At 41.4% G+C, this 25,206-nt stretch overlaps 2 protein-coding genes across 3 annotated transcripts; one reads left to right on the forward strand and one right to left on the reverse strand.

The window, feature by feature from the left end:
- Positions 1-3,425: 3,425 nt before the first annotated feature.
- On the reverse strand, positions 3,426-8,581 carry LOC117821052 (twist-related protein 2-like). The gene is made up of 2 exons (XM_034695069.1): positions 6,269-8,581; positions 3,426-3,931 (listed from the first exon to the last, which is right to left on the reverse strand). The coding sequence occupies exon 1, from the start codon at positions 8,053-8,055 to the stop codon at positions 7,411-7,413; it is 645 nt and encodes a 214-aa protein (XP_034550960.1). The 5' UTR covers positions 8,056-8,581; the 3' UTR covers positions 3,426-3,931; positions 6,269-7,410.
- A 2,727-nt stretch (positions 8,582-11,308) lies between these two features.
- On the forward strand, positions 11,309-24,400 carry LOC117821051 (E3 ubiquitin/ISG15 ligase TRIM25-like). 2 transcript variants are annotated; one of them, XM_034695068.1, is made up of 5 exons: positions 11,309-11,463; positions 17,610-18,378; positions 20,332-20,471; positions 22,773-22,940; positions 23,352-24,400. In XM_034695068.1, exons 2-5 carry the CDS (start codon positions 17,755-17,757, stop codon positions 24,058-24,060), a joined length of 1,641 nt encoding a protein of 546 aa, XP_034550959.1. In that variant the 5' UTR covers positions 11,309-11,463; positions 17,610-17,754; the 3' UTR covers positions 24,061-24,400. The 2 variants fall into 2 exon arrangements, with proteins under 2 accessions (XP_034550959.1, XP_034550958.1); XM_034695067.1 differs by having other exon boundaries at positions 17,613-18,378.
- The last annotated feature ends 806 nt before the right edge of the window (positions 24,401-25,206 follow it).

Raw genomic sequence — 25,206 nt, forward strand, 5'->3', positions numbered from 1 at the left:
CATGTAAGTTTTGTCCTTTATTTTTGTCCAAGCACTCAGCGGCATGTCAGACATTTGGATGAGGGGGGGCCCAGGTGGGGTAGTGCAAGCACACATGCAGATATCACTGGCCCAATCTCAAAGTCCTCCCTGAGCCTTTCTTGACTCAATTGACGTCACCTGGAAAGGGGTTGAGGGCTCAAAACTGAGGAACTGTGAATGAGACACTTTGAGACGTCTCATGTCACCTGCATGACGTCATGACCTTGGCGGCATTAATAGATAATACTGTATGTGTGAAGATAAATATATTTAGGCTGATTGAGGCTGTTTTCTATATTTATGCTTACAGGCAAGCCTTTTTATAACACCAACATTGGCTGCACCTTCCTGCGTCATGTTTACCGTCTCTCTTTTTTTGATTTCACGTTACAGCGTTCATTCATGCTCGCAGGCTTCCCCTGGGAATCCTGTGTTTCACGTCACAATGCTATGAACTATGGGTAAACTCAAGTGTCCCTACGCTATGGCTGTATTCGAAACTGCCTACTATACTAGTAGTACGTACTGATTTGGCCAAAATTCTGTATGTAGTATGTGAACAAGAGTAAAATCTGCAGTATGCCAAAACTTCCCAGATGTCTTAATGATTAGGGAAAATTTCTCAGTATGCATCAAACCAGTCTCCCTCGCATACTTTTACCCACAACGCATAGCACTAATGTTCACTTTTTCTTTTTTCTTCTTTTTGAGATGGGGAACTCTGTTTTTAGGTGCTCTGAAAATTATAAAATTCCATTTAAAGCCCCCATAATTTTAAAATCATCAGTGGATGCTGATAGCAGTTTTGTTATCAGTTTGGCCATTGTTTACTTCCTCTTTCCGAAACCAGAAATCCAGCGACGCCTGACCCAGCATACTGCAGAACAGATCCAACAGAACAGTCAGACTACATACTACCTTCAAACACAGTATGTAGTATGCAGTATGCAGTATGCAGTATGTACTGCACACTATGTTTCTAGGTACAATGCAGCAGGCAAATTCGAAAACGGCCCAAGTCTGCAAAAATGCCAACTTACAGAAAGGGGGCATAAAGGGCTAACAAAGTCTGAGAGAGATGCCTCACACACTTGAAGATCAGACAGTGGGACAGCTCTAGGCCCTCACACACTTAGCAGGGACGCACCTCAAAGTCAATGAGTGTGTGAGTGAGGACATTGATGTTTCTGTTCAGAAAACTGAACAGATACATATATTAGACTCACAGTGTACAGTTTTCTGTCTACTCATTCTTATTCAGAAAAATAAGCATGTGTATGTGGTCAGGTGTCAGCCGGGAGAACAACCAGGTCATAATCAGTCTGACAGCGGAGGAAAAAAGAGCTCGTGGAGACCTGTTACTCAGCAGCAGCCCCCAGCTGAGCGTCTCCGCTGTGTGCAACACCTTTCGTCAGCTGATTCACATTGAAACATGCTTTAAACATTAAACACCTTCCTGATAGCAGAACGAAATATGAGACCACATGATCTTTGTTCCACGTGATATGAAATCAAGAGAAAAAATGTGTTTGAGTAAGTTCTTAACAATCAATTAATCGATACTCTATTAACTGTTAACATCCCTAAAAGGCACCTGAAAACCATTAGAACCACAGTCGTAACATAGGATTCAATAATAATCATGGCCAAATGATATAGCTAATGGAACTTGGGCTACCTACACTGGTAAGATGTAGAAAAAATGCTGAACCTAACCCTTGTAATAACCCCAACCCTAATCATCACCTGAACCATAACCGTTAAAGAATCCTAACCCTAATCATAACCTTAACCCTAACCCTAACCCTAATCATAACGTTAACTCTAACCCTAATCATAACCCTAATCATTACCCAAACCCTAACCCTAATCATAACCCTAACCCTTATCATAACCTTAACTCTAACCCTAATCATAACCTTAACCCTAATCATAACCCTAACCCTAACCCTAATCATAAACCTAATCATAGCACTAACCCTAACCTTAGGGTTATAATTGGGGTAATGATTACGGTTAAGACTAGGGTTAGGGTTATGATTAGGGTTATGATTGGGGTTATGATTAGGGTTATGATTAGGGTTAGGGTTATGATTGGGGTTATGATTAGGGTTAAGGTAATGATTAGGGTTAGCGTTATGATTAGGGTTAGGGGTTTGATTAGGGTTAGTGTTATTCACTGCAGCTTTATATGTGACCAAGCAGCAACCATCGAGCATCCTTTTGAGGCTGGCTGCAGAAACACCAGAAACCCCATACACACCCATTCAAAAAAGACAATGTTTACAGCCTGGTTCATAAAACGGTTTGGGTCTACGTAGCTATTTTCTCTATCAGCACACACTGTACGGGGCTGAATTTTTTCTAACGCGACAGTTCAGAAGATATTAAGATTACAAGTTTCTGCCTATTTAAGGACATGACTGACTTGACTGACAGGCTGGAACACGTAGCTGTTAGCTAGGAGGCCCAAAGCCTGCCTCTTTACCTCACATTAGCTTGACAGAGCTCAGAAGTTAGGTTGAGTTCAGCATTACCAGTATGGCTCCCGCCGATGATTGGCTTCAAAACAGTGCTCAGGAACAAATGGGTGACGTCACGGATACTATTTCCATTAATTATACAGTCTATGTTTGTGACATCTTACTCTTTATCTGTCTAAACCATGCTGTTGGGAGACTTTTTGTGGTTACAACTAAAACAACTCTATTACTAGACGTCAGTCGGAGGAGTGGTCTAATCAGAGCAGATCGAAACACCTGTGTGCTTTGGTGAGTAGAGCCTTCAAGTCCATGCATACGTATTTTGGAAAGAAGGAGGACACAGAGATAGTTAAAGCCAATACAAAGTAACACCCAAGTATTGCATTTAATAGAAACTTATTAAAATTAAAAAGTTAATCAATGCATGCTTCAGACTTTTTGCTTTAAACCCAAAACAAAGTTAGATCTGTCTTTACTTCTTCTGTCTGTTGGCTACTTGTGTAACAAATACTGTATCTGTAGATCTTAAATTTTAATCTGTTTTATGAGTTTTCTTCCCCCTTGTGTGGCGTCTGAAGTGATTAATTTCTTGCTAAAGTTTCAGGCCACACAACAGTAAACCTGCAGACCACTGTAACTATAACCATCAAACTTCAACTTGGTCCAAAACAGCGCTATAAATATTCCCACAGTCCTTAATTGCACATTAACGTGTTCTTTTTGGAGGAATTAAGTGTTCCTGACTGACCAAACAGAGGCACACAGACCTCATTAAAAAAAAGACCGGGGGAAGGAGGAAGTGAGGGGAAAACAAGGGAGACAGTTTAACAAGAGAGACAGGAGACAAAGAGGGTGTGGCCAGAGTGTAAATCTGTGCAGCTTTAGCGTACAGTTTTACTAACACAACAAGAACATCAGGTCTTAGTTTGAGGCCTTTTATTTTTCACACTAATAATGATCTTTCTGATGTGTCTGTCAGAACATTTAGTTCAGCTGTAACAGTGACGGCCATTTTTGTCAAGCATAACACTGTATATACTTCAACTAATCATCCCATAAAACCAAAACCTCTCTGTCATTAAACTGTTGTAAAACACAAACACACTAATCACTGTCTGACAGTGAAGTTTAGCTTTAACAGTCAGTCGGAAAAATACCAGTAATGACACAGAGAAGAAAGAGAAGTACAGCTCCAACTTTGACCTGGTTGTCAAGTTGTTCTTGGTAAACGACGGCTCCCTGTTTGTTTTTCTGGTTCAGAGAAAGGTCTTCTTTCTCCATGTCAGTGTGCATCTTCATCAAGTTATGATATCCTTAAATATTATTCTCCACTTGAGGTACGTAAAAAAAATTCAGTTCAGTTAAAGTCCAGGTGATTTACGAAGGCAGAGTTGTGTGAGCCAGATCGCGGTCACTTTGTTCAGCAGCTGGAAAGACAGAAACACAGACATGTTACTGAAGAAGCCACACGTAGTCATTCATGAGTCTGAAGAGGTCACATTAGAAGAAGCATTAAGCAGTTGTGCTGATGAACTGAACAGTATGTTGGTGTGAAATTGTACATCGGGACTCTGTTGTGGCATAATCTGGTCATTTTCACATCTAAACACTGTAAAACTTATTATCATCACTGTCACACCCCTAACGTTTATTTCAGAACAGTCCGACTCCAACTACTGTAATTTTTATTCCTTTATTCCTACCTCTATTATCAACACAATTATTGCAAATGCTAAAATGAGACCTGTTGACTTTAAACTGCCATAAACATGAAGATCAGTCTGTTAACATTACTTTGCAGTTTCAATAGAACACATTCTTTCACCGTTATTATCAGTACTGTGACCATAAGTCTACATGAGCTGTGTTTGTTGTTGCATATTTTTATCCATCTGTCTCTCTCTCTTTATCTCCCTCCATCTCTCTTTATAACCCCAACACACTGACGCAGATGCCTGTCTAACATCAGTCTGATTCTGCTGGAGGTTGCTGCCTGTTAAAGGAAGTTTGTCCTTGCAGCTGTAACTTGCTAAATGCTGCAAAGTGTTCTGAGTTGCTGCCGTAGATGGCCAGCTGCTATGGACCTGCCAGACTCAGGCTGCTACAACTACTACTATCCATCTCACCACTATCATCTCTCTCTCTCTCTCTCTCTCTCTCTCTCTCTCTCTCTCTCTCTCTCTCTCTCTCTCTCTCTCTCTCTCTCTCTCTCTCTTCAACACGGCCTCAGCAGATGTGTGTCTAACATGAGTCTGGTTCTGCTCGAGGTTTCGGCCTGTTAAAGGAAGTTTGTACTTGCCGCTGTAACTTGCTAAATGCTGGAAAGTGCTCTGCTCGTGGTGGATTAAGATGAGATCAGACTGAGTCCTGACTATCAGACTGTGAGATGGGACTGCCCAAAATTATATTTAAAGGAACAGTATTAAGTGGTTTACCATTTCCTATTAAATTAATTTCCAGGTAAACAGCCTCTAAAGACTTTTTAAAAATATATTTATTTATATATCTTTAAATTTTATTGTTTTTTGGGGGCTTCATTGATAGGACAGGGCACTCTGGATGCAGAGAGTGGAGGATGACATACAGCTGAGGCTCATTCTGAGGAGTCAAACCAGCAACCGCTGCTTCAAGGACTATGGCCTCTGTATTTAGGCATGCACCTTTAACAATAGGCCAAACTGGCACTTCATTAGTTTGTTATTGAGGAATCTGCAGAATATTTTTTTGCCATCACTGGAATTATTGTTCTTCGATAAGGGGCATTTTTCACAAATTTGACATTTTTACACCAAAGAGCCCGACCAGCTGTATTCAAACTAAGAACAATACTAAGAGACTTTTATTTACAGCTTGACAAAAAGCCTCGAATCTGAATACTCACAACCTGTGATATTAATGCTTAAAAGACAAACAGAGCAATGCATGGATTATCAGAATACATGATAATTAATTTTCTTTGAATGTTGCAACTTAAATCTATTTCCTCAACCTTTTTGAGAGTCAGTGTGTTTCAGACTGACTCTGTATCTGGGCAAACACTCATTTATTAATTAACATTAATGTGCACTCAAAGTCAATCCCCCTGAAACTAAAGACCAGACAGTTTAATTTTCAAACTGAAGACTCACACAGGTCGACTTTGTGTTTGTCCTGAACATAAATACTCAGTAAATGTCGAATGTCTTCAAACATGTAAGTGAAGTTTAGTCTTCTGAGACCACACTCTGGTGTCTGTGGGACTCAGTAAAATATTTTACTCTTCATAGAAGCTGGAAACAAACCTCGTTAAGACGTTCTAATGAAAGGTTGTTGAGCTTCATGCTTATTGGAAATGAACTGAGAGGTGGTTCTTCATGGATGTGTATCAAACATAAACAACATGTCAACCTGCATCTGTGTGCAGTTGATTTATATGAAGAGAAAGCTAAACTGTGCAGGAGAAGTTCCTTAGGACTGCATTAGTTCTTCTTAAAGGACAAAAAATATTTTGTAAAATATTATAAAGCTGACTTTTTGTTCATGAACATGATTTTGAATGCTGATTGAAAAAATGGCGCTCTGGTTTTGTTTCAAACAGATGTGTGGGAGGTGTGTTTTTTACTTAGCATGCACATGGCTACACCTATGCATTCGTGTACACCAGTGTGTGTGTGTGTGTGTGTGTGTGTGTGTGTGTGTGTGTGTGTGAGTGTTTGTGTGTGTGTGTGTGTGTGTGTGTGTGTGTGTGTGTGTGTGTGTGTGTGTGTGTATAAATCTGCTCTCACCTCCTCCATCACTTCCAGTGGTCTATGGGAGCCCAGCAGGGAGCCACATCAGCCTCTCCTTTGATGGTGACACACGTGATTCATGGCTTTTAGAGACCGTTTGTTTTCATTACGCCTCCTCGTCAGCTTGCTGAAGCTGCATCACGGCTTCGTGCAAGGCCAGCACATTCGGGCCAGAATGAGAGGAAAGAATTTCAAGCGGAGGAGAGGTTTTTGGCCCCAGAAGAAACAAAGGGGCTTGGTTTGGGTATAAAGTGGAGAAACATAAGTCAGGATGACTTCTGCCCACCGCTGCTTTTTCCACCGCTGCTCGAGTTCAGAGGTGATCAGGGATTCAAAATATGTCAGGGTCTTGGAAAAGTAGGAGTAGAGGGGTGATGGAAAAGTCAAAGGTCCAACCTCTCTTGAAACATAAAATATGTCTCTCCAGTTCTTCCAGTCACTCATCTGGACACTAGCCGAGTCTCTTGGTGCAGTTTAAAAACAATACACCATTACTCATCGAGACAAACACGGGAATATGTTTTTGTTTAAAGCATGCATGATGCAAAAAGTAAGGATGGGGGTGAAATTGATGACAGTTTAGGTGATAAAATGAAGGTTGATGGTGAAGGTAAAAGCAGAAGTTAGGCCTCAGAGCCTGAGAGAGTGAAGAGGCAGGGGGCAACAGGAGGACCAGTCCTGTCAAATGGAAGAAAGGCATCCTTAACACGGGGTTGTTGGCTTGACTGAATGTTGATTGACGATGTCCTGTTGGATGTACTGTTCATTGAAAAAGTACAAAAGTCCAGGAATAACAGTTTCCCTGTTTTAATAAGTCTCCCTACCCCAACATCTGCACTCATGAGTGTTAAAAGCTGCTTTTGACAAGAACAAGGATCCATTTTTTACATTTGATATGAAGCATGACAACCTCAAAAGTACATTTCCTTTGAGGAGTAGTGGTTCTCTCTTTCATCAAGCATCAGAAAGTCTGTCCATTGTCAATGATGCATTTAGATGATCTATAATGAGGCATTAAATTATGTTGTTGCCCTGGTGAGCAGACTCAGTTCAGACATCTCCTCAGCCCTCCAAATCAAGTGAGAATATTTCAGGTCATGAGGGATTCATCAGAAGACAAACCTTGCTGTCAGGTTGTGTTAGTGTCCAGCAGACATGCTCGACCAGGCCCCCTCCATCCTCCAGACGGAGAAGGCGTAGCTGAGTCTCTCATGGGCCAGGTAGTTACATCCAGCCAACTTGGAGTCCATCTCATCGCTCTGCAGAACCTGATACAGAAAGTCGATGTAGCGTGAAGCCAGCTTCAGAGTCTGGATCTTGCTCAGTTTGTCGGAGGGAAGAGTTGGAATTATTTTACGTAAGGAGGAGAAGGCGTCGTTTAGAGATTGTGTCCGCTGGCGCTCCCGGATGTTGGCGATCACTCGCTGGCCGTGTGGATCTTCGAGGGCTTCCAGGCTTCCAGGACTTTGACCAGGATCAGGAGACAGGGACTGACCTGAGGAAGGGGAGCGGTGTTGGGGACTCTTCTTAATCCGTTTGGGCCCAGTAAGGGTGTGGATGTGGATGTTGTCCCCCGGCTTGTCCTTGATGTCTGCTGATGTTGCGGGGGTTATTGTGGTGATGTGATCGACCGTATGTGAGCCGGTCTGTCGTTTTCGTCCGTTGACTCCTGGTGTAGGTACGACCACAGGACAGGCGTTGGAGGGTGGTTTCCCCGTGTTGTCCTCATTAGAAAGCACCCCTCCCTCAGGGTGGTCATCACTGGAGGGCTCCTCCTCTCTCATGCTTGGCCACGTTTTTCTACTGTCTTCTCTTTTGCACTGTTTGACTCTGTCTTTACTCCTTAGAATATCTCCTGTGCTTTCCTCTCTCAATGTCTGTCTCCACTCCGCTTCTGCTTCTTTTTACCTCTCGTCCGTTCTTCTTCTGAAGCTCCTCGTTGTGTGTCTCTCCAGCCTTGTTGTGGATTCCTCTCCTTCCCCAGAAGTAATAAGTTTTGCACTTTGTCACATCCAAAACTGCCAAGCCAAAGCGGGTGACATATCAGCACTCATGTGTAGACTGCCGCAGTAATTCTTCATCCACGAGAGGGAAGCTACAAATGATCTGTTGTCACTCTCTGTGAGCGCACAATGCATCAGGAATCCGTACTGCCCTCACGTCCTTCTCCCATAGCTGTCTGTGAGACAACAGCAACCTGAATCTGACTTCTTAAAGGGAGGGAACTATGAAACTTTCAGCTGCCCACCCATCTGACTCTCCGATTGGTGTGGAGAACTTTTTTTTGGACAGCTGAGCTTGAAACAACAGGAAGAACGAATCTTAAGCGATTGGTCCGATCAAAGGGACGAGGCGGAGACAAAGGTGTGCCGTGCAGCCAACCACACTCAACCGTTGTGACGTTTGCTTCTTGTCATAGAAGTTGCCCAAGTTTATAGGTTCCAGATTTCCTTCAAAGCGAGACGCTACCATCCCCCCTCTCGCTGCCTGGTTCTCTGTCCCCCCTCTGCCTTCCCTCTCAGAACCAACCTCGGCTGCTTTCATTACAGTTCAGAGACAGGAAGAAAAAAATGAAAAAGAAGCTCCACAAATGTTTTTGTTTCAAGTTTGAAAGTTGGACAAAGTTCATCTCCATTTTTCTGCCACATGGTAGATGTGTATGTTCTCTGAACAGTGAAATGGGATCCTGCTTTCACACACAACATTTCAGGGAAACAAAGCAATGTTAGAGAAACAGGTAGTCTTCATGTTGGTTAATGTATGTCAATAGTTACAGCAGGTCTGCTGTCATTAGATACTGAAGATAAAGAGCAAGAAACAACTGCTGGAGTTGCTTAGCTCATCCATCCATTATCTGTAGCCTACCGCTTATCCTGCTCAGGGTCGCACAGGGGCAGGATTACCTCATGGACTTACCAATACAATACTTCTCATAAATGCAGACCCTGTAGGAACGTGACAACATTTTTGTAGTCAGAAGCATTCTTTGCTCTTAACTAAACCAAATGCATTTGATCGTGTTTTGGTTGTACGCATTAAAACAGCCCTCAATGAGAGCCAAAGAGATACATAGAGCGTACTGGCCGAATTAGGATCCCACCTTTTTTCTGACATATGAGTGCAGAGAGATATCTGTTTGTATCCATCGTCCGACAACTGTGACTTAACTCTTGCATGTTTGATGGAAGTAGGGCTGTAAACAATAACCAGTGAAGGAAAAAGGAAGCCTTAGCCGTGATCAACATGTCACTTATGTGGTTATTTGAAGACACGTTGGCATTAGCAGAGGCCCCAAACTTACATAAACCATGCTCTCTGATGTGGCGTCATGAGAGGAAAATACATTTTGTTGTGTGACTGTCCAGATTTAAGATGTTCTAAAAACATATTAAATCAAGCTCATTAAAAGAAGGCTCCTCTTGTTTGTGAAACAGCAGAGACAGTATTTTTTGTTTCCCTGCCAGGGACTTGGCTGTGGTTTGTAAGGATAAACCTGAAGGGAGGAGAGAGCTGGCACTCAGTCAGCACTGCAGCCCTGAGGTCTAATCACAGCATTAAGGAAAGAATGAGTCCTGTGGATCAGAGGGAGGAGGGGCTGTGGGACATTTTGTTACTTTCATCCACTGGAGCTGCATCTAGAACAAACCTCGGTCCAGATCCAACATGGGCCGAGTTCTCCAAACTTCTGTGAGCCTTGAGCCTGGCCCACAGCCACACTTTGTTGGTGCTTTGTGTTCTGTTGTTGTATCGACATAGTTTGGACTCGGAGCTATAAAATCTTAAAGTCTGTCTGCTGAGTCAACTCAAAGATTACAATCCAGAGTGAAGGGAAACCTTTACTGCCTGACCACGGGTGATATCGTTTCTCTTACACCCGCTGTTCATGTTTGGTTGCCACAACAAAACTTGCAGTAGTCCGTTCAATACTGATACATCCATGTCTATCAAGGTTGCCAGAGTGTTATGAGCCTGTTGTTACCTATTGTTGGATTCCAAGTATCTGAATCTTGGTCTATTGATGTTTCAGAGGCTGGAACCCGAAATGTCATGAAGATGTAACACAACTTTATTTACTCGAGTTACTACAGTTAAAGTCACACGTTAAAAAGAAGTAGCAAGAAGTGTCTGCTGTGTCGTAATTTGATGTTTCCTATGACCTAGAGTGCGTTTCAGTAGTGTACACACTTTAACATAATCAGGAAGATTTGCAGCTCAATCCCCTTTTCCGCCAAAAGTCTGCAAAGGCCCGATTCTCTGATGGCTCTAAAGATGATCTTCTTGTGGTGAATGTTAAGACTGATTTTCTTTTACTGCCATCAGCTCAGAAGATGATCAGAGTTGCACGATTTTTAAACCATAAATGTTAAACATGTTCACAATATATGATCAGATATTCTGTTATGAGGACAGTCGAGCGCGTACTCTGTGGATTGCCACATGGAAGAGAACGATAGCAAAACGTAGCCATGATGGCAGTCATTAACACCAAGCATAAACTTAGACTGACGTCAGAAATGGAGGACCAACTTGTTGATTCATGGCAACAACACGTGTGTTTATACTTGTCCTGTAAAACATACCACAATCAAACTGACAGAGAGGGGCTCAACAGAAATAGCTACTGAAGTGGAGAGGTACAGGTTGAACCAGGTTTAGCGTGACAACCATCCTACTGTCAGCTGTATTTTTTTACGCTAAAGTTGTGTTACAACACTACACAGATTTTTGCACTACATATTTGGATTTTAGAGTGTGGACTCTGGTTGTTGGTGAATGAATCTGTGAGTGTGTGGAGTGCTGTGTTTGCTATATTGTTTGTTACCATGTATGGAGTCTCCTCACATTTCCAACACCTGAAGAACTTATAAATCTTTTTGTTTGTGCCAGGCTTCAGTAATAGAGTAGTTTCTTAACCCTCCCACACAGCAGGGGGCAGTAATGCGCCTAAATGCTGGTTGTCACCTGCCATCTAACTCAAAAAATGTTTAAAAAATTGGTTCACTTAAGGAGGTGGTGGTGCTGTGGCTAAAACACGTGAGAGCCATCTAAACAGCAAAATAAGCCTTTGTTAACTTGGCTTTGTGATCGCTGTCTACATTTATTTAATTCACATTTTTGTGGAAGTTTGATGAGACTCTCATATTTACTCTTTTACAGCAAAAGTTTAGAGGCCCTGAATCACTCAACCAAAGGTAAGCTAAATGTTTGTGATCACTTTGATAGAGGAGAACAGTGACCCAACCACTCTGCATCTGTCATATTGTTCATAAATGTCGGTGACTTGTTAGCAAGCAATGAAGCGTCCACCATAATGATGTCGTACTAACATTATCCCTTGCTTCTCTTTTAAACTCAAGCAAGACAATAAGTCACTCAGTCATCTTTAATTTGATCGGTTATAAATGTAAAACGTCATTTTTTGCAGCTTAATTTATTTGATAAATATTTTAAGGACTATGCAATGACAGTTTCTTAAACGTTATAAGGTAAATCTAGGCATGCGATCACACAGTGATCACTTTAGTATCAACACAATCAGCCTGGATTTAAATGACTCAAATATTTACAACAGAGAGCCTGAATTAAAGTAACATCCTGCTTTGAGTTGTTGTTTGAATGAGTTTCCATAAATACTCCCGTGCACACACCACTGATTTCTTTTCATCTCTTTCTCTTTAAACATCATCAGAAAGTGTGTCCTCTCTGTGGGCGATGCTACACCTGTGACAGATCACAATTATTTACATATCACAGCTCTCTTGAAAGTGTTTCTTCTTGCTAAAAATAAATACCTCTGAGCTACAGGAGTGGTGACTGAAAATGGATATCAGGCTTGGACATAAACACAAGTATATTGGGGCAGGGGAGCAGGGAGGGGCGCGCTGTGCTCACAATGCTCGGTGTTGTGTGGGAAGGCCCCCCAGAGGCTGACTGCGTCTGGAAAAAGAGGAAAGAACTCGGGACCGGGTCTGTTTGAACTGCATGCTCAAATGAGGACTTAGCATAAATATTTCCACCAGAAGAAATGGGAGAATGTTATCACATGTGGAGCTTATGTATACACACACATGGCACACACATATGCTGGGACATTCATGGGTTGACAATGTGGCATGCATTATGCAGACACACAAATACAGAGGATACCTTTTACAAACAAGTCAGAGAGAGGATGTCAGGTAGAGTACAGAGTCATACTTTGTTTGTCATTTTGTAAAAGTGAAACTCAGGTTTCATATAACAACTATGATCATCCTCCATGTGAACAAATGTAGTTTGCTTTTGGTCCAAAACCACGCTCCATTCATATAACAGAGCAAGTATTTGTTTCAGAGCTTTGACCGTATTAGACCAAGGACATGTTCTGTGCATCCAGCAATATTCTAGTCCAGTCACCAAACCTCAATTCTAAATCTGAGTCTCATGTTTAAGTCCAAGTTGAGTCTGAGTCACCAGGGAGTAACCCAAGTCAAGTCCAAAACAAGTCCAAAACAAGTCCCCTTTACCTGAGTCCAAGTTTGGCTCCTAACTACTGATTGTATGAGCCTGGACTGACTGTGTGAGGCCTTCTGTTTGTGCAGAAAACACATTTTGTTTACATCATTAGATTCTGACTGATCCTATGGGTGTGTCAGAAGATTTAAATCATCAGAGAAGTCACAGTGCCATGTGTCATGTTAACAGTTCACTGCTCTTCTCTTAATGGGGATACAATTAACTCTACCAAACATCTTGGACTGACACTGGCAGCTAGCAGCTTGCTAACGGTAACATTAACTGGAGCATCAAACTTACTTTTCTGTGAGCATCCTGGACAGATGTCTGTTAAAGGCTGACGTTGTCCCTGCTCATGAATTTACAGCAAAACTCGCAATTTAAGAAGACAGCACATGCAGGTAAGCACATGCCAGGCCTTGCTCGAAACTGAATATAATAACCGGCATTGTACTGAAATATTAACTAAAACAATAAAGCAATTATAATCCACAAATAGGTCCAAGTCTTCCTCTCTATCTCCTGAACAATCATTGCTCGAGTCTGTCTCTTTAGTGCTTGAATTATATGATGAAGCAGTTTGACTAGTTCACATTTTGACCAGAAAAATGTTGATCATAATAATACACCTAGCAAAACTGAGCTCTTTATACAATGTTGACTAGTCTTTGAGCTAACTCATCTTGTCCCTTTTTAAATTAATAATATTCTGCTCAATACTTTAAACCTGATAAAACATTTTTTAGAGTGTACTTACAGACCCTGTACAAACATGTGATTATACCTGCTATAATAACTCTATCCTTTGTTCTCTCATCAAAAGTGTTCAAAGTTTTTTTCTGAGTCTGAGATATTGTCAGTGGAAGTGCTTTAAGTGCTGAACATGGACTGTATGGTGCGGATTGTCCCACTACTAAGCTGCAGAGGTGGATGTTGGTGCCACCTTGTGGTTGGTGAGTAACAAACTTAAAGAAGACTTTCAGGAGAGTGATTTTTTTATGTATGTGGAAAGTCAGGAAAAGATAAACAAATGCACATCAGACAGAGGATTTATGCATGGGCATAAGGGGATTTTAAAGGTGACTACATCAGTTCCTCATGCAGACTGCAGTAGCACATCTGCTGCCCTGCTACGGAGCTATGCCCTAAAGGTGACATATCACGCTTTTTTCATCAATATGTATTGGTCTAAGAGGTCCCCAAAACATGTCTTTAAAGTTTATGCTCAAAAAAACACTTTGAAATCAGATTTTGGCATGCCTGAAAACCCCTCTTCTTCAATCCTCCTCAGAACACTCTGTTTTCCCTCTGACCACGCCCCCTCAGGAAGTGGATGTGTGTCGGCTCTCCAGCATATTGATCTAATGTTTACATGTTGGCTGAATATACACGGCTGCTCAGAGATCACGTTACTTCAACCCTCTGAATCTGATCCAGAATCTGATCCTGACGGAGAGGCGCCTGTAGCAGGACCTTTCTGAAGGATTGGTCACAGATTTAGTGTTTCTTGTTGTTTTATTTGTCAGTATGTCGACGTGTGTCTTGGTACACAGCTACGAACATGTAGCTATGTGGCTATGCTAACTAGCGCTAGCACTTATCCATGATAAATAAAAATCATCCACTAGATCTTCAAATCTGCAGACGTGGGGAGTAAAACCGACCTTTGTGTTTATTAAGACAGCCTACAACTAGCATGCCTCCCTCCTAAGCTCATTGTTAGCACACATTTGTGCAGGGAATGAAAAACGGAGGGGGGATTCAGTATTATTTTATACAGTCTATGGGCTGAACAAGCTCCGAGCTCTGACTCCGTGACAGACCGGATATTGTTGTTACGTAACAAAAACACGGAAGTCTGAAACGGCTCGTTTCACACACATTTACAGAAAGGTGGAGAAATCAGAACAGGGGCAGAATGGATTTTTTTTCATTCTAAGGGGGTTTGTAGACATGCCAGGGACACATATTTCAGGTAGAGAACCATTAAAAAGTCAATTTTGCATGATATGTCACCTTTAATGCTAAGAAGCAATCCACAATCTTCGTAGATAGAACCGGAATCTTGCATCATCAGTATACCTCTACACATTGGGAATACCAGCCAAACATTCATTCTCCGTAACACATGAGGGAAAAGGAATGTTGCATTGGCCGGGAATCGAATCCGGGCCGCCCACGCGAGCATCAAGAATTGTTTAGCTAAATGGCCTTAAACCGTTTCCCATTCATTCTCTATGGTAGTGCTAATCCACTACGGATGTAATATACTTTTGGCCACAACGACTTAGTGGCGCTGTCACAAGTTTGTATTTTACTTCGGTGGAGACGAGTGTAATATAATTTTAACCACTGGTGTGCATCCCAGAAGACCCTGTAGGAACTTAGACTGTGTGGCTTCAGGTTTTTCCAGTAAGAAAGGCTCTTCGTATACAGGTTCAACAGGTTCTAGGTCTTTTGATTTATTTTTAAGTCAAACTTTCAAAATACAGACAACAGGCTTTAGAACGCAGCAAATGACAGATTATGCTATTAAGTGCTCATATTTAAGAGTGAAACTGGATAAAAGCGCATGCATGGTCTGGTTTTGTCCCCTCTCTTTATCTTCATCATTTCGTGTCTCACAGTCCCCTTCTGTAAGGAACCTGTGTAGTTTCAGACCTGACAAACAGCTCAGCTCTGTTGTGACTTCTGGGCAAAGTTAAAGCCTATCTCCCTCCTCATGAGTTTTATAAGGTCATACACATGTTTATCACTTACTGGCTTGGATTATTGTAATTCTTTATATCTTGGTGTTGACCAGCCGTTTCAGGTTCAAAATGCAGCTGCATGTTTGCTGACTAGAAGACGAGATCACATCACGCCTGTACCTGCTTCTCTTCACTGGCTTCCTGTCAGTTTCAGGATCCAGTTCAAGATTTTGTTGTTGGTTTTTAAAGGTTTACAAAATCAAAGTAAGATAATTTCTTTCTTTATGATGTGGTTGAACTGATCTGTAATCGACACAAGGTGGCACCAGAGACAACACATGATGCTAAGTTGTGACTTCTTATAATCACATGGTTGATATGAAGGACAGCTGTGCACAGATAAAAGATGCTGTCCTGTTTAATATGATCTGGGATACATACTCATAAACTGAACCTCTATCTAATCTGGGCTCTAGAAGTGTTAACACATGTGAATAATCCACAGTAGTCTGTTGCTGCTGGGCCTCCATCATTCTTTTAGTGTGTTGATGATATGCAGTGAAATCAGTGGCAGTCTGACCTGAAACAAACAGAACAAATGAAAGGTTTCATATACAGCCAGGTTCCCATGGTGAAAAACTACTATGCATAGCAGAGAGGCCATTCTCCCAGGTAGGTTAGGTATACAGTGTGAGTTACCTTTGTGACATTGAAGAGTTTAGGCTCACAACATACTTCACACACACACACACACTGAAACATACCGGTCTGTCAGATAATCCCAGTTTTCTGAAACGCTATTTTTGGTGAGTCGATGAGTGGAAAAGTTTCCCTATAGGAGGAACTGAACACACAGTGCTTCAACGCTCCATTGTGTTGTGTTGTGTCAGTCACAGACAGAGAATGATGTGCAGTCGTCAGATATTTTGAGAACAGTCAGAGCGAACACTTTCAAACGATTTGCATTCTAATTTTAGCAATGCTTCTCTCTTTCACATGTTTGCGTTTTTTCTCTCTTGACTTTTTGCTTGTTGACCTTGATAACACAACATAAAAATCCTACTGATGCCCAGATACTATATGAAAACATAAAACATAGCAACACTAAAGGAGGTGGAAGTGTTGACAGTCAACAGGCGGCGTCAGAGCATGTGATGTGTACTACAGCAGGTTCCTCCATTTACTGTACATCCAGGCAATAAACAAGAACAATGTTTCTGTTGGAAGAAACTTTAATTTTTTTTCAGATGCTCCTCTTCTAATATCATATTTTTGAGATGTTAAATAAAAGTTTCAACGCAGAAATATTTTTGATTTCTATAAAATAATCAGATATAAGACTGAAGTGTGGATAAAGTTTTTCCATGAACTCAGGTGTTACTTCCTCAGCTGAGGGCAGTTAGAGCGTACAGTAGGTCATGTGACGGTTAAGAGAGCATGTCAGTAAAGGTCACCAGCTCTTAAAGAAATGTCCTCTGTGAGCCATTTACCGACAGTTAAGATTGAACTTGAACAATATTGTTGAGACTGAACTTGAGACATTATTGACATTATGAACAGCATCCTCCAGTTAAGCATGACTCCACACAAAGCCAAGATTGAGGACATGGCAGAAACAAAACACTCTTTAGAGCAGAGTTCACAGTAAACCAAGAGAGCAGGAGTTCTTGGCCCACATTCTGTTTGAAGATGTTGGGAAAACCTCTGAAAGATGTCTCTTCAGACTTTTTGTAAGCAAGGATAGTAAATTTGGTGGCTGTAGATTCATGTCAGGAGAGATTATTTGACACATCGTCTTAAATGGAAACTGAACCAGAAACAACAAATATGTGACTGACATTAGAATAAGATTTGTGCTCTTAAGTTTCAAGAAAAAACTGATCCTGACATTCAACTCTCTTTCAATTTTCCAAAATGAGTCCTCAGCCCTCATGACACGCGTCACATGTTTTTACTGTCAACAGCAGCCCATATGCCGGTTTGAATTCCAGGTAGCACAGACGGCAGGGCCTCTTAAACAGGAATGCTGCCCTACACACTTCAAGAAGCACCTCCTGTCATTCCAATAATTACTTGAGGACTGCTGACATTCTTGTTTGCTCTGCATTCAACACATAAACCTGTTGTCATAGCAGACTGACCTGTTGTCTTAGCAGTTGTAGGAAAAGACAGAGTAAGGAAGAAACAGGAGAAGAACGTTGGAGGCGGAGGAGGATGGGTTGGAGGTTTTAACTAAGAGACCGATGAGAAGATAATTAACTGACTGAAAAAAAGCTGCAAACCTCCTCAACTCCCACCATGTCATCTTGCAAGTCTGAGGAGCAGTTAGTCTACGAGCTGAGCTGTCCAATCTGCCTCCAGCTCTTCTCTGACCCGGTGGTTCTCCCCTGTGGCCACAACTACTGTCAAGCCTGTATCCTCAAAAGCGCAAACACTGCTGGCAAGAATGACAACATTCTTCGTTGTCCAGAATGTCGTGAGGAATTTCAGAGTGTGGATACCCTGCAGAGGAACTTTAAACTCTGCAGCATCATCGAGGGATACATAGCTACAGCTCCACTCCTGGACAGACAGCCTGAGACTGAGCATGAGAGGATTGAGGTTTTATGTGACCACTGCATCGATGAGCAGTCCCCAGCTGTGAAGACCTGCCTGAAGTGTGAGGTGTCGCTGTGCTCCAGACACTTCCAGAGACACCAGGAGAAGGAGTCGTTCAGGGGTCACACTGTGGTGGGGCCCATGGATGCGGAGGGGATGAGGGGCTGTGCGGTCCACCGGCGTCCCTTTGAGTACTTTTGTTCCAGCGACATGGCCTTGCTGTGTGCCACATGCTTTAAAGAGGGCTTTCACCAGAAACATGATGTTCTCACCTTCAGTGTGGCTGAGGAAGAGATGAGACGAGCGCTGGAGAGCCGCACCAAGGTACCAGACTTTTATTACATCTATACTCTTATCTATATCTATACTGAGATAAATACAGTCTGTGTAGGATGCAAAAAGCTTTGAATCTAGGAAGAAACTATACAGAAAATGTGGGATAATTGATAGGATATGTAGCCTTTAGCAGGTGCACAGGAGGTTATGTTGAAATGTCCACAAAAATATATGTGTATATTTTGATAATTTACTCGATGTTGGAAGTAGAAAAGCTACGTGGTCTGATAAGGGGAGCCAGAATTCTTCCAAATGGTAAGCAGAGTTGACCCAACTGGTGCAAACCTGTAAAACACATGCAAAGAACAAGAGCAATTGCAGTCAGAACTTTTAGAGCTCCCCCTGCTAGTGACTGCCTGCAGTATGGGTCATAAAGCCCGCCTCCTCCATGTTAACAGATGGAACATGGATCAAACAATTTTTTTATAAATACATGTCAAATAAATGTATTTACAAATGCTTCTTTTTAGCTGTGGATTCATGTAGAAGGGTTAATTTATCTGAGAAGTTTAGCCTTGATTTGTCATTTGATTTCTGAAAGATGATTGGTTGACAGCTCGGTAGACAGGTCCGGGCTCCTGCAGTGTTCTTTACTGGATTAACAGGGTAGAGAAGGAACTGAAAACAAAAACAAAATGAAGAATTACACAAGAGCCATTGAACTTTGCATAACAGTGATTGCACTTCAAACAAACACCAGAGTCTGTACTGCTGTGGACTGTACCGACCTGAGGGATCTTTGCCGTGTTGTCTAGAAGTGAAATGCATGTTTTGTTTAGCAGAAGGGGGGTCAGTTCAACCAGTCCTACAGCTCCATCAGCCAGATCCCTCTCTGCATGCCTTTGGTCCACCAGTGGCAATATGCAAACGCCTATGGAGGAGATATTTTGGCCTCACATCTCACAATGGGAGGAGATGGAAGCATGCTGTCCATATTATGATACAGTCAAGGGTGTAAACTCTAGTTGTATGTACTAAGCGTATGAGAGAATTAGCTAACTGCTTACTTGATTTATAACATTGATTTGCAACAGTTTTTATGGTCTTAACTGCTTGTGTTATGTTTCATTTATTAGGACATGATGTTAAAGAAGTAAGAAGTCAAATTAGTAACTTCAGGTCCAGAAACGGTAAAGCAGGGCAAGCTAGTGCATAGCTAACTTCTGCTGGATAGGTCTAAACTAAAGTGAACAAAAACGGCCTACTGCTTTGTTTGGTTGTTTAAAATGTTCTAAGATGTTGACTGTTTGTTTTATGCTGGAGCACTTATGTAGCTTTCAGGGCTAGCGATAGTCTTGGTCTTGGTCACTTCTGTGTCCGTAAAGTCAACACGCAGGAAGCCAGACTCAAGGCTTTAGAACAGTTCATGAAGTAATTGTTGACATCAAGGTGGCTGCTACCATCTCTTATACAGTCTATGAAGGTGAAACACAGGGAATGTTTCCTGTCATGACTGAACAAATATTGAATGTTCTCTTTGTTTTGAATCAACCTTTTCTTTTCCTTTCAGACGATTTAGATTAAATTGCTTTTCATGGACACTTTATAATTCAGACCTGTTAAATTAATTGACAGCACACAGAGAGGGTGAGAGTCCAGTTTGTTCAAAAATAATGATGACAAGGCCTCATGTGTGCATGGGAGATAATAATGGAAAAGTGACGATGAAGATTTAAAACCAACAGCTGGAGGCTGTTGGCACATTGCCACTGTGCAGGTAAGCAGGTCATAATGAAGACAAAGGTTTCTGACTGACATCAGAGTCATTATAACTGATGAGAGACTGAAAGAGTTCTCCAGGTGACAGATTAGAATACTAAAATTAGCTCTGCACCGAGTGTCCTCTCAGCAGTCAGTTCCCAGAAAAGAACAACCTGTAACTCCAGATTTCCGTCTACCTGGTGAGCACACATGTCTGAATAATGTAACGTGTGTTTGTAGGTGATTTCCAGCCGCCTGCAGGTGATGGAGAGTCTCCTACAGAAGACAGCAGAGGAGGTGGGAGCCTCTGAAGCTGTGGGAGTCAAACTGGTCAACAGTGCCGTTAGTGTGATGGACAATATTGCTGCACTGGTGGACAGGTAATATTATACGTTTATCTGCATTAACACTGACTTCAAAAGTCAGATAGATACACTGATGTACAAAAAGATGAACACTCCTAAAACTGCTTTCTCAATCAGTGTCGTCCTATGAGGGATGTCAGATATGTAAACAACATGTAGTGACCTGATGTGATAGCTTTGCCCGCACTCTTCTGTCTGCTGTCATGTCATAATTCCAGGGCTGGGCTGAGTTAAACAAAGAGAAGCTGATGTCACTCTCTGTTGTGAGCTGTTCAAGGTTTCACATTGATTTTGATCGGATGACTTTTGTTTGTTCAATTTGAATCCAGTGTGACCAAACCCTGCCTGTATTGTCAAGATAAAGCAGGTAGCAGAGTTTTTGACTTTGAATCTATTATAATGTTATGTAACGGTGGCTTTTTTAACTTAAATTCTTATTGTTGTTTATTTCGATATTGATTTTTCATGTTTTGTGCTTTCAAAACATTATTTCAGTGGCTTTAAGAGAGAAGCGAATGAAAGTAAATGTAAAACAAAGAACTTATTCTTCTTTATCTTCATTCATTACACACTTATCCTACTATTAATAATACTGTTGTAGGATGCAAACACGTGAAAAAAAAACAAAAAAACATCCTGACTAACTTTACACGCTCCTGAAATGATATGGATTTGACTAATAATAGCAGTATGTATTCTGTTTGAAGATGTATGTGTGCTTTTTATCTTTATTGAGATAGGACAGCTTGAAAGAAACAGGAAATATGGGGGAAGACATGCACCAAATCATGCGGGGATGGAGAATCAATCATACTACAGTGACAGGACTGTAGCCTCTGAAACTTTGTGAAATATCCATAACTTCAGTTGTACATAATATCCATCCATCCATCCTTAATCTTGACCGCTTTTCCTGTTTGGGGTCACGGGGGGCTGGAGCCTATCCCAGCTGACTTTGGGTGGAAGGCAGGGTACACCCTGGACAGGTCACCAGTGTATCGCAGGCAAACCCGGAAAGACAGACAACCATTCACACACACACTCACACCTACGGGCAATTTAGTGTAAACAATTAACTTGGAGTGGATGTTTTTGGAGTGTGGGAGGAAACCGGAGTACCCAGACAGAAGCCTTGCATGCAAGGGGAGAACATGTAAACTCCACACAGAAAGGCACCTGCCTGACCGGGAGCCCTCTACATAATATTGGAGAGTTAAAAATTGCTGGATGATATTGTGTAATGTTGTTATTAGCAAGACAGTGCTTATTTCTCAGGATGGTCAAACATGATTCTGGTTTTGTTTGAGTAGGAAAGTCCTCTCTGTTTTCTACGTTATGAAGTCAGTCATCATGTAAAGTCAGCTGCAGTCTTCTGTTAGACTTGAAGAGCAGGACCAGGCAGTAACTTCAGCAGTTCGAGATACATAACTAAACGCACTGTAACGATCATATTACATAAACAATCCAGTTTATCTACATTTTCAGACTGCCAGTCAAATTTGTGACCCCGTTGCAAGAAAAGCTCTTAGACTTCTTTTAGACCATGAAACCCTGAAAGACAATAGCTTGTATTTCTTCACATCTTCTTCCAAAACAAAAAGAGCTTTGATCCTTTTTTTAGTCACTAGCAGCGCTGTGAGTTTGAACTCTACGTACAGTATAGGGCTATAGGTTAACATCTGCATGGCGCCAGCTTAGGACCACAATGTTTACAGTCTGTCTTTAAACAGTATAAGGCATTCTGTAAACCTTCATAGTCTACTGTGTTAGCGTGCAAACATCTACTTATCTACACATTGAATAAGTAAGTTACAGACTCAAGCAGGGATGGTACACGTACACTTAACAAAATAGAGTCACTGTTTAAATCTAGCAGGAACACACAAAGAAATGTTAAGTCCAAAGTAACAACAACAGAAATACTTGCCACCTATATATTTAGTTGATACCTAATTTCAGCATTTGACGGGGTGAAACGGCCAATCACAATTTAGGATTTTGGATGCCACACAAATCCACCATCCTGTTAGTGAAGAGCTAGGTTGAAGGGATCCTGAGCTGTTCATTCAAAATAGCTTATTCATGATTCATGAATGGTTAAAATGGGTTATTAACATTGTTGATGCAGGAGGATGTAGAGCTCTGATGTGGTGCAAGCCTCTGATCACATGATCTGTTATCACTGAACCTCTTTAGCATGACTTCCATCAGTGTGAAAAACATGAACATGAATCTGTGGTTCACATTAATTTATTGAGTACATAAAAAAACATGGCTGGACTTACCTTCCTTAAAGTCCTGTTATGATTTATTCAGGTACAGGGCGCGTCTGCATGTTCTGTTGGAGGAGGAGAGAGGCCAGCGCAGAAACAGCTGGCAGCAAGGACTGGGTGCTCTTGAGATTCAGAAGCAGCAGCTACTGGAGGCCCAGCAGAGTGTCATGGAGCTCCTCAATGAGTCTGACACCTGCGCATTCATACACAGGTAAAACACAGTACTGTCTTTTACTCTTTGCAACTTAAATTAATAAATCAGTACAAATTTTAATTTTGATTTCAAATTTCTGGCCAAAATTCAATTTTTCCAAAACAATAAGCCTGTATTTGTTGTGTACAATGTGGCCCCCTGCTGGTCGTTAAAAATAATGCAGATCGTCACTTTTGCTTTGGCTTAACTTTTAAGACCTTGATGCTATCTCCACTTCTAAAATACAGTCTATGACAGTAGACCAAATAAGTTCCCACTCAGTCAGATTTTTCATGTCTGCCGGCCCTCAGTATAGATATACCTGAACATTCATGCAGCCTCCTTAAGTAAAAACATGTGTTGTTAAGTTACTAAAGAGAGCACATAGTAGCTTCATAAATCAGCTTGGTGAATTACTCTCCTCTCCAGGTTCATGCTGAATGATCATAAGCTGAGAGAAGTTGTTGCAGGTGCCATTCCTGCAAAGATCCCTTCAAAGGCTCCACTCAACACAAAGCGTCTCCAGGCGGGCCTTAAAACCCAAGACTTCAGCACAGAAATGACCTGCCTCTTGGAATCCCTCCATATGCTCCTGAACCCCCTAGAGCTCACCTTTAACATCTTCACTTCCCACCCAAGCCTGATATTATCAAATGATCTGCGCACCCTCAAGTACAGCTCCACCAAGCAGTCGTATGTGGAGCACCCAGAGCGTTTTACAAGTGCACCTCAGGTCCTGTGCTGCCAGGGGTTCTCATGCGGCGAGCATGTGTGGGTGGTGGAAGTGGGCCCCAACACCCAGTGGTCCCTGGGTGTATGCTACAAGAGCATCCCTCGACGTGGTGACCACAGTCGCCTCGGGCACAACTCCGTGTCTTGGCGGCTGCAGTGGAAAAACAGAAAGCTGACAGTGTGCCAGTCCTCCTCTAATGTGGCTCTGGGAGAAGTGACCAATCATCCACTGAGGATAGAGGTAGCACTGGACTATGAGGGAGGGACATTAATATTTCACAGCACGAAAGGGCGGAGGGAGCACCTCCATACCTTCAGGGCTGTGTTCAGGGAGCCGGTTTTCCCAGCATTTAGTATTCATTCCAGCACACCAGAGTCCTGGATCACACTGCAGAGTGGGATGTAAACTAACTTTAGCTTCTTTGTACGTCATGCAAAAAAATGTATCGTGCTTTTCATGCAATGAAAGTGATCTAACAGATTTTCTGTGTTTAATGTTTTACTGCTTTCCTTAAAAAGAAGAATTCAGTAAAAAAGTGAAGATTTATTCAAATCCAGCCAAAACAATGAAATCAGATGTATTCATAGTGGAGGGATGACTTTCCTTTTCTTGGTCACATACTTTAAATCCCAAATGAAGACCATTGATTCATATAATAAATTCTTAACTATTTGGACTCAATGAGTTATAATTTATGCTATCATCTGAAAGTGTATTTTCTATTTGGTATGGCTTCATTATGTAAACTGAGCAATTTCATTAAAGAATAATTTGCATACAAAACCATTTTATGCAAGTATATGTATCTATTTTGTTTAATTTGGCATTATTCGGGTGGTTAAAGTGTATGAATGAATTTATTTTCTTTATTCATTCAGTGTATTGTTATATTTATTTAATTGACATTCAACAAATGTTTAGTATATGCCTTTAGTGAAAAGAGCTGGCACTGTGATTGGAACCAGGTTGGACCCACTGGGGGCTGTGGTGGAGTGATGCACACAGAAGAAGCTAGAGGCCATTCGAAATTACACAGATCATCCACTTCACAACTTCTTTGTGGACGGCTCATCTCTCTGCGCTGCAGGACTGAGAGATACAGAAAATCATTCATCCCTGCAGCCATAAGGCTTCATAACTCTCTAACCCATGGGAGATGAGATGACAGACACCTGAATTACTTCTTTTATGTGATTTTTTTATAATTTTATCTGACACCTGAATTTACCTTCGGGGATTAATAAAGTACATTCTATTCTATTCTATTCTATTCTATTCTATTCTATTCTATTCTATTCTAGTTTGGCATTATTCGGGTGGTTAAAGTCTATGAATGAATTTTGGTAGATTTTTCCCTTTATTTTCTTTATTAATTCAGTATATTGTTATATTTATTTGTATTGACATTAAACACATGTTAAATTAATATTTAGTATATGCCTTTCGTTCTGTATATAGTAAAAAAACGATGTAAAGCCTCAGCATGCTCGATTTATTAAAAACAACTACACCCTTATAATATTTTTGGGGTTTCGATTAATACAAACTTTC

The sequence above is a fragment of the Notolabrus celidotus genome, chromosome 11 (genome assembly GCF_009762535.1).
Source record: "Notolabrus celidotus isolate fNotCel1 chromosome 11, fNotCel1.pri, whole genome shotgun sequence".
Lineage (NCBI taxonomy): Eukaryota > Metazoa > Chordata > Actinopteri > Labriformes > Labridae > Notolabrus > Notolabrus celidotus.

What these genes read in the sequence shown, in the direction of transcription:
- LOC117821052 (XM_034695069.1), bottom strand. Translation starts at nt 8,055, where the DNA reads ATGAGAGAGGAGGAGCCCTCCAGTGATGACCACCCTGAGGGAGGGGTG.
- LOC117821051 (XM_034695068.1), top strand. Translation starts at nt 17,755, where the DNA reads ATGTCATCTTGCAAGTCTGAGGAGCAGTTAGTCTACGAGCTGAGCTGT. An exon ending in CGCTGGAGAGCCGCACCAAG is followed by an intron (nt 18,379 to 20,331) that starts GTACCAGACTTT and finishes GTGTGTTTGTAG; the next exon opens with GTGATTTCCAGCCGCCTGCA. An exon ending in ACCTGCGCATTCATACACAG is followed by an intron (nt 22,941 to 23,351) that starts GTAAAACACAGT and finishes TCTCCTCTCCAG; the next exon opens with GTTCATGCTGAATGATCATA.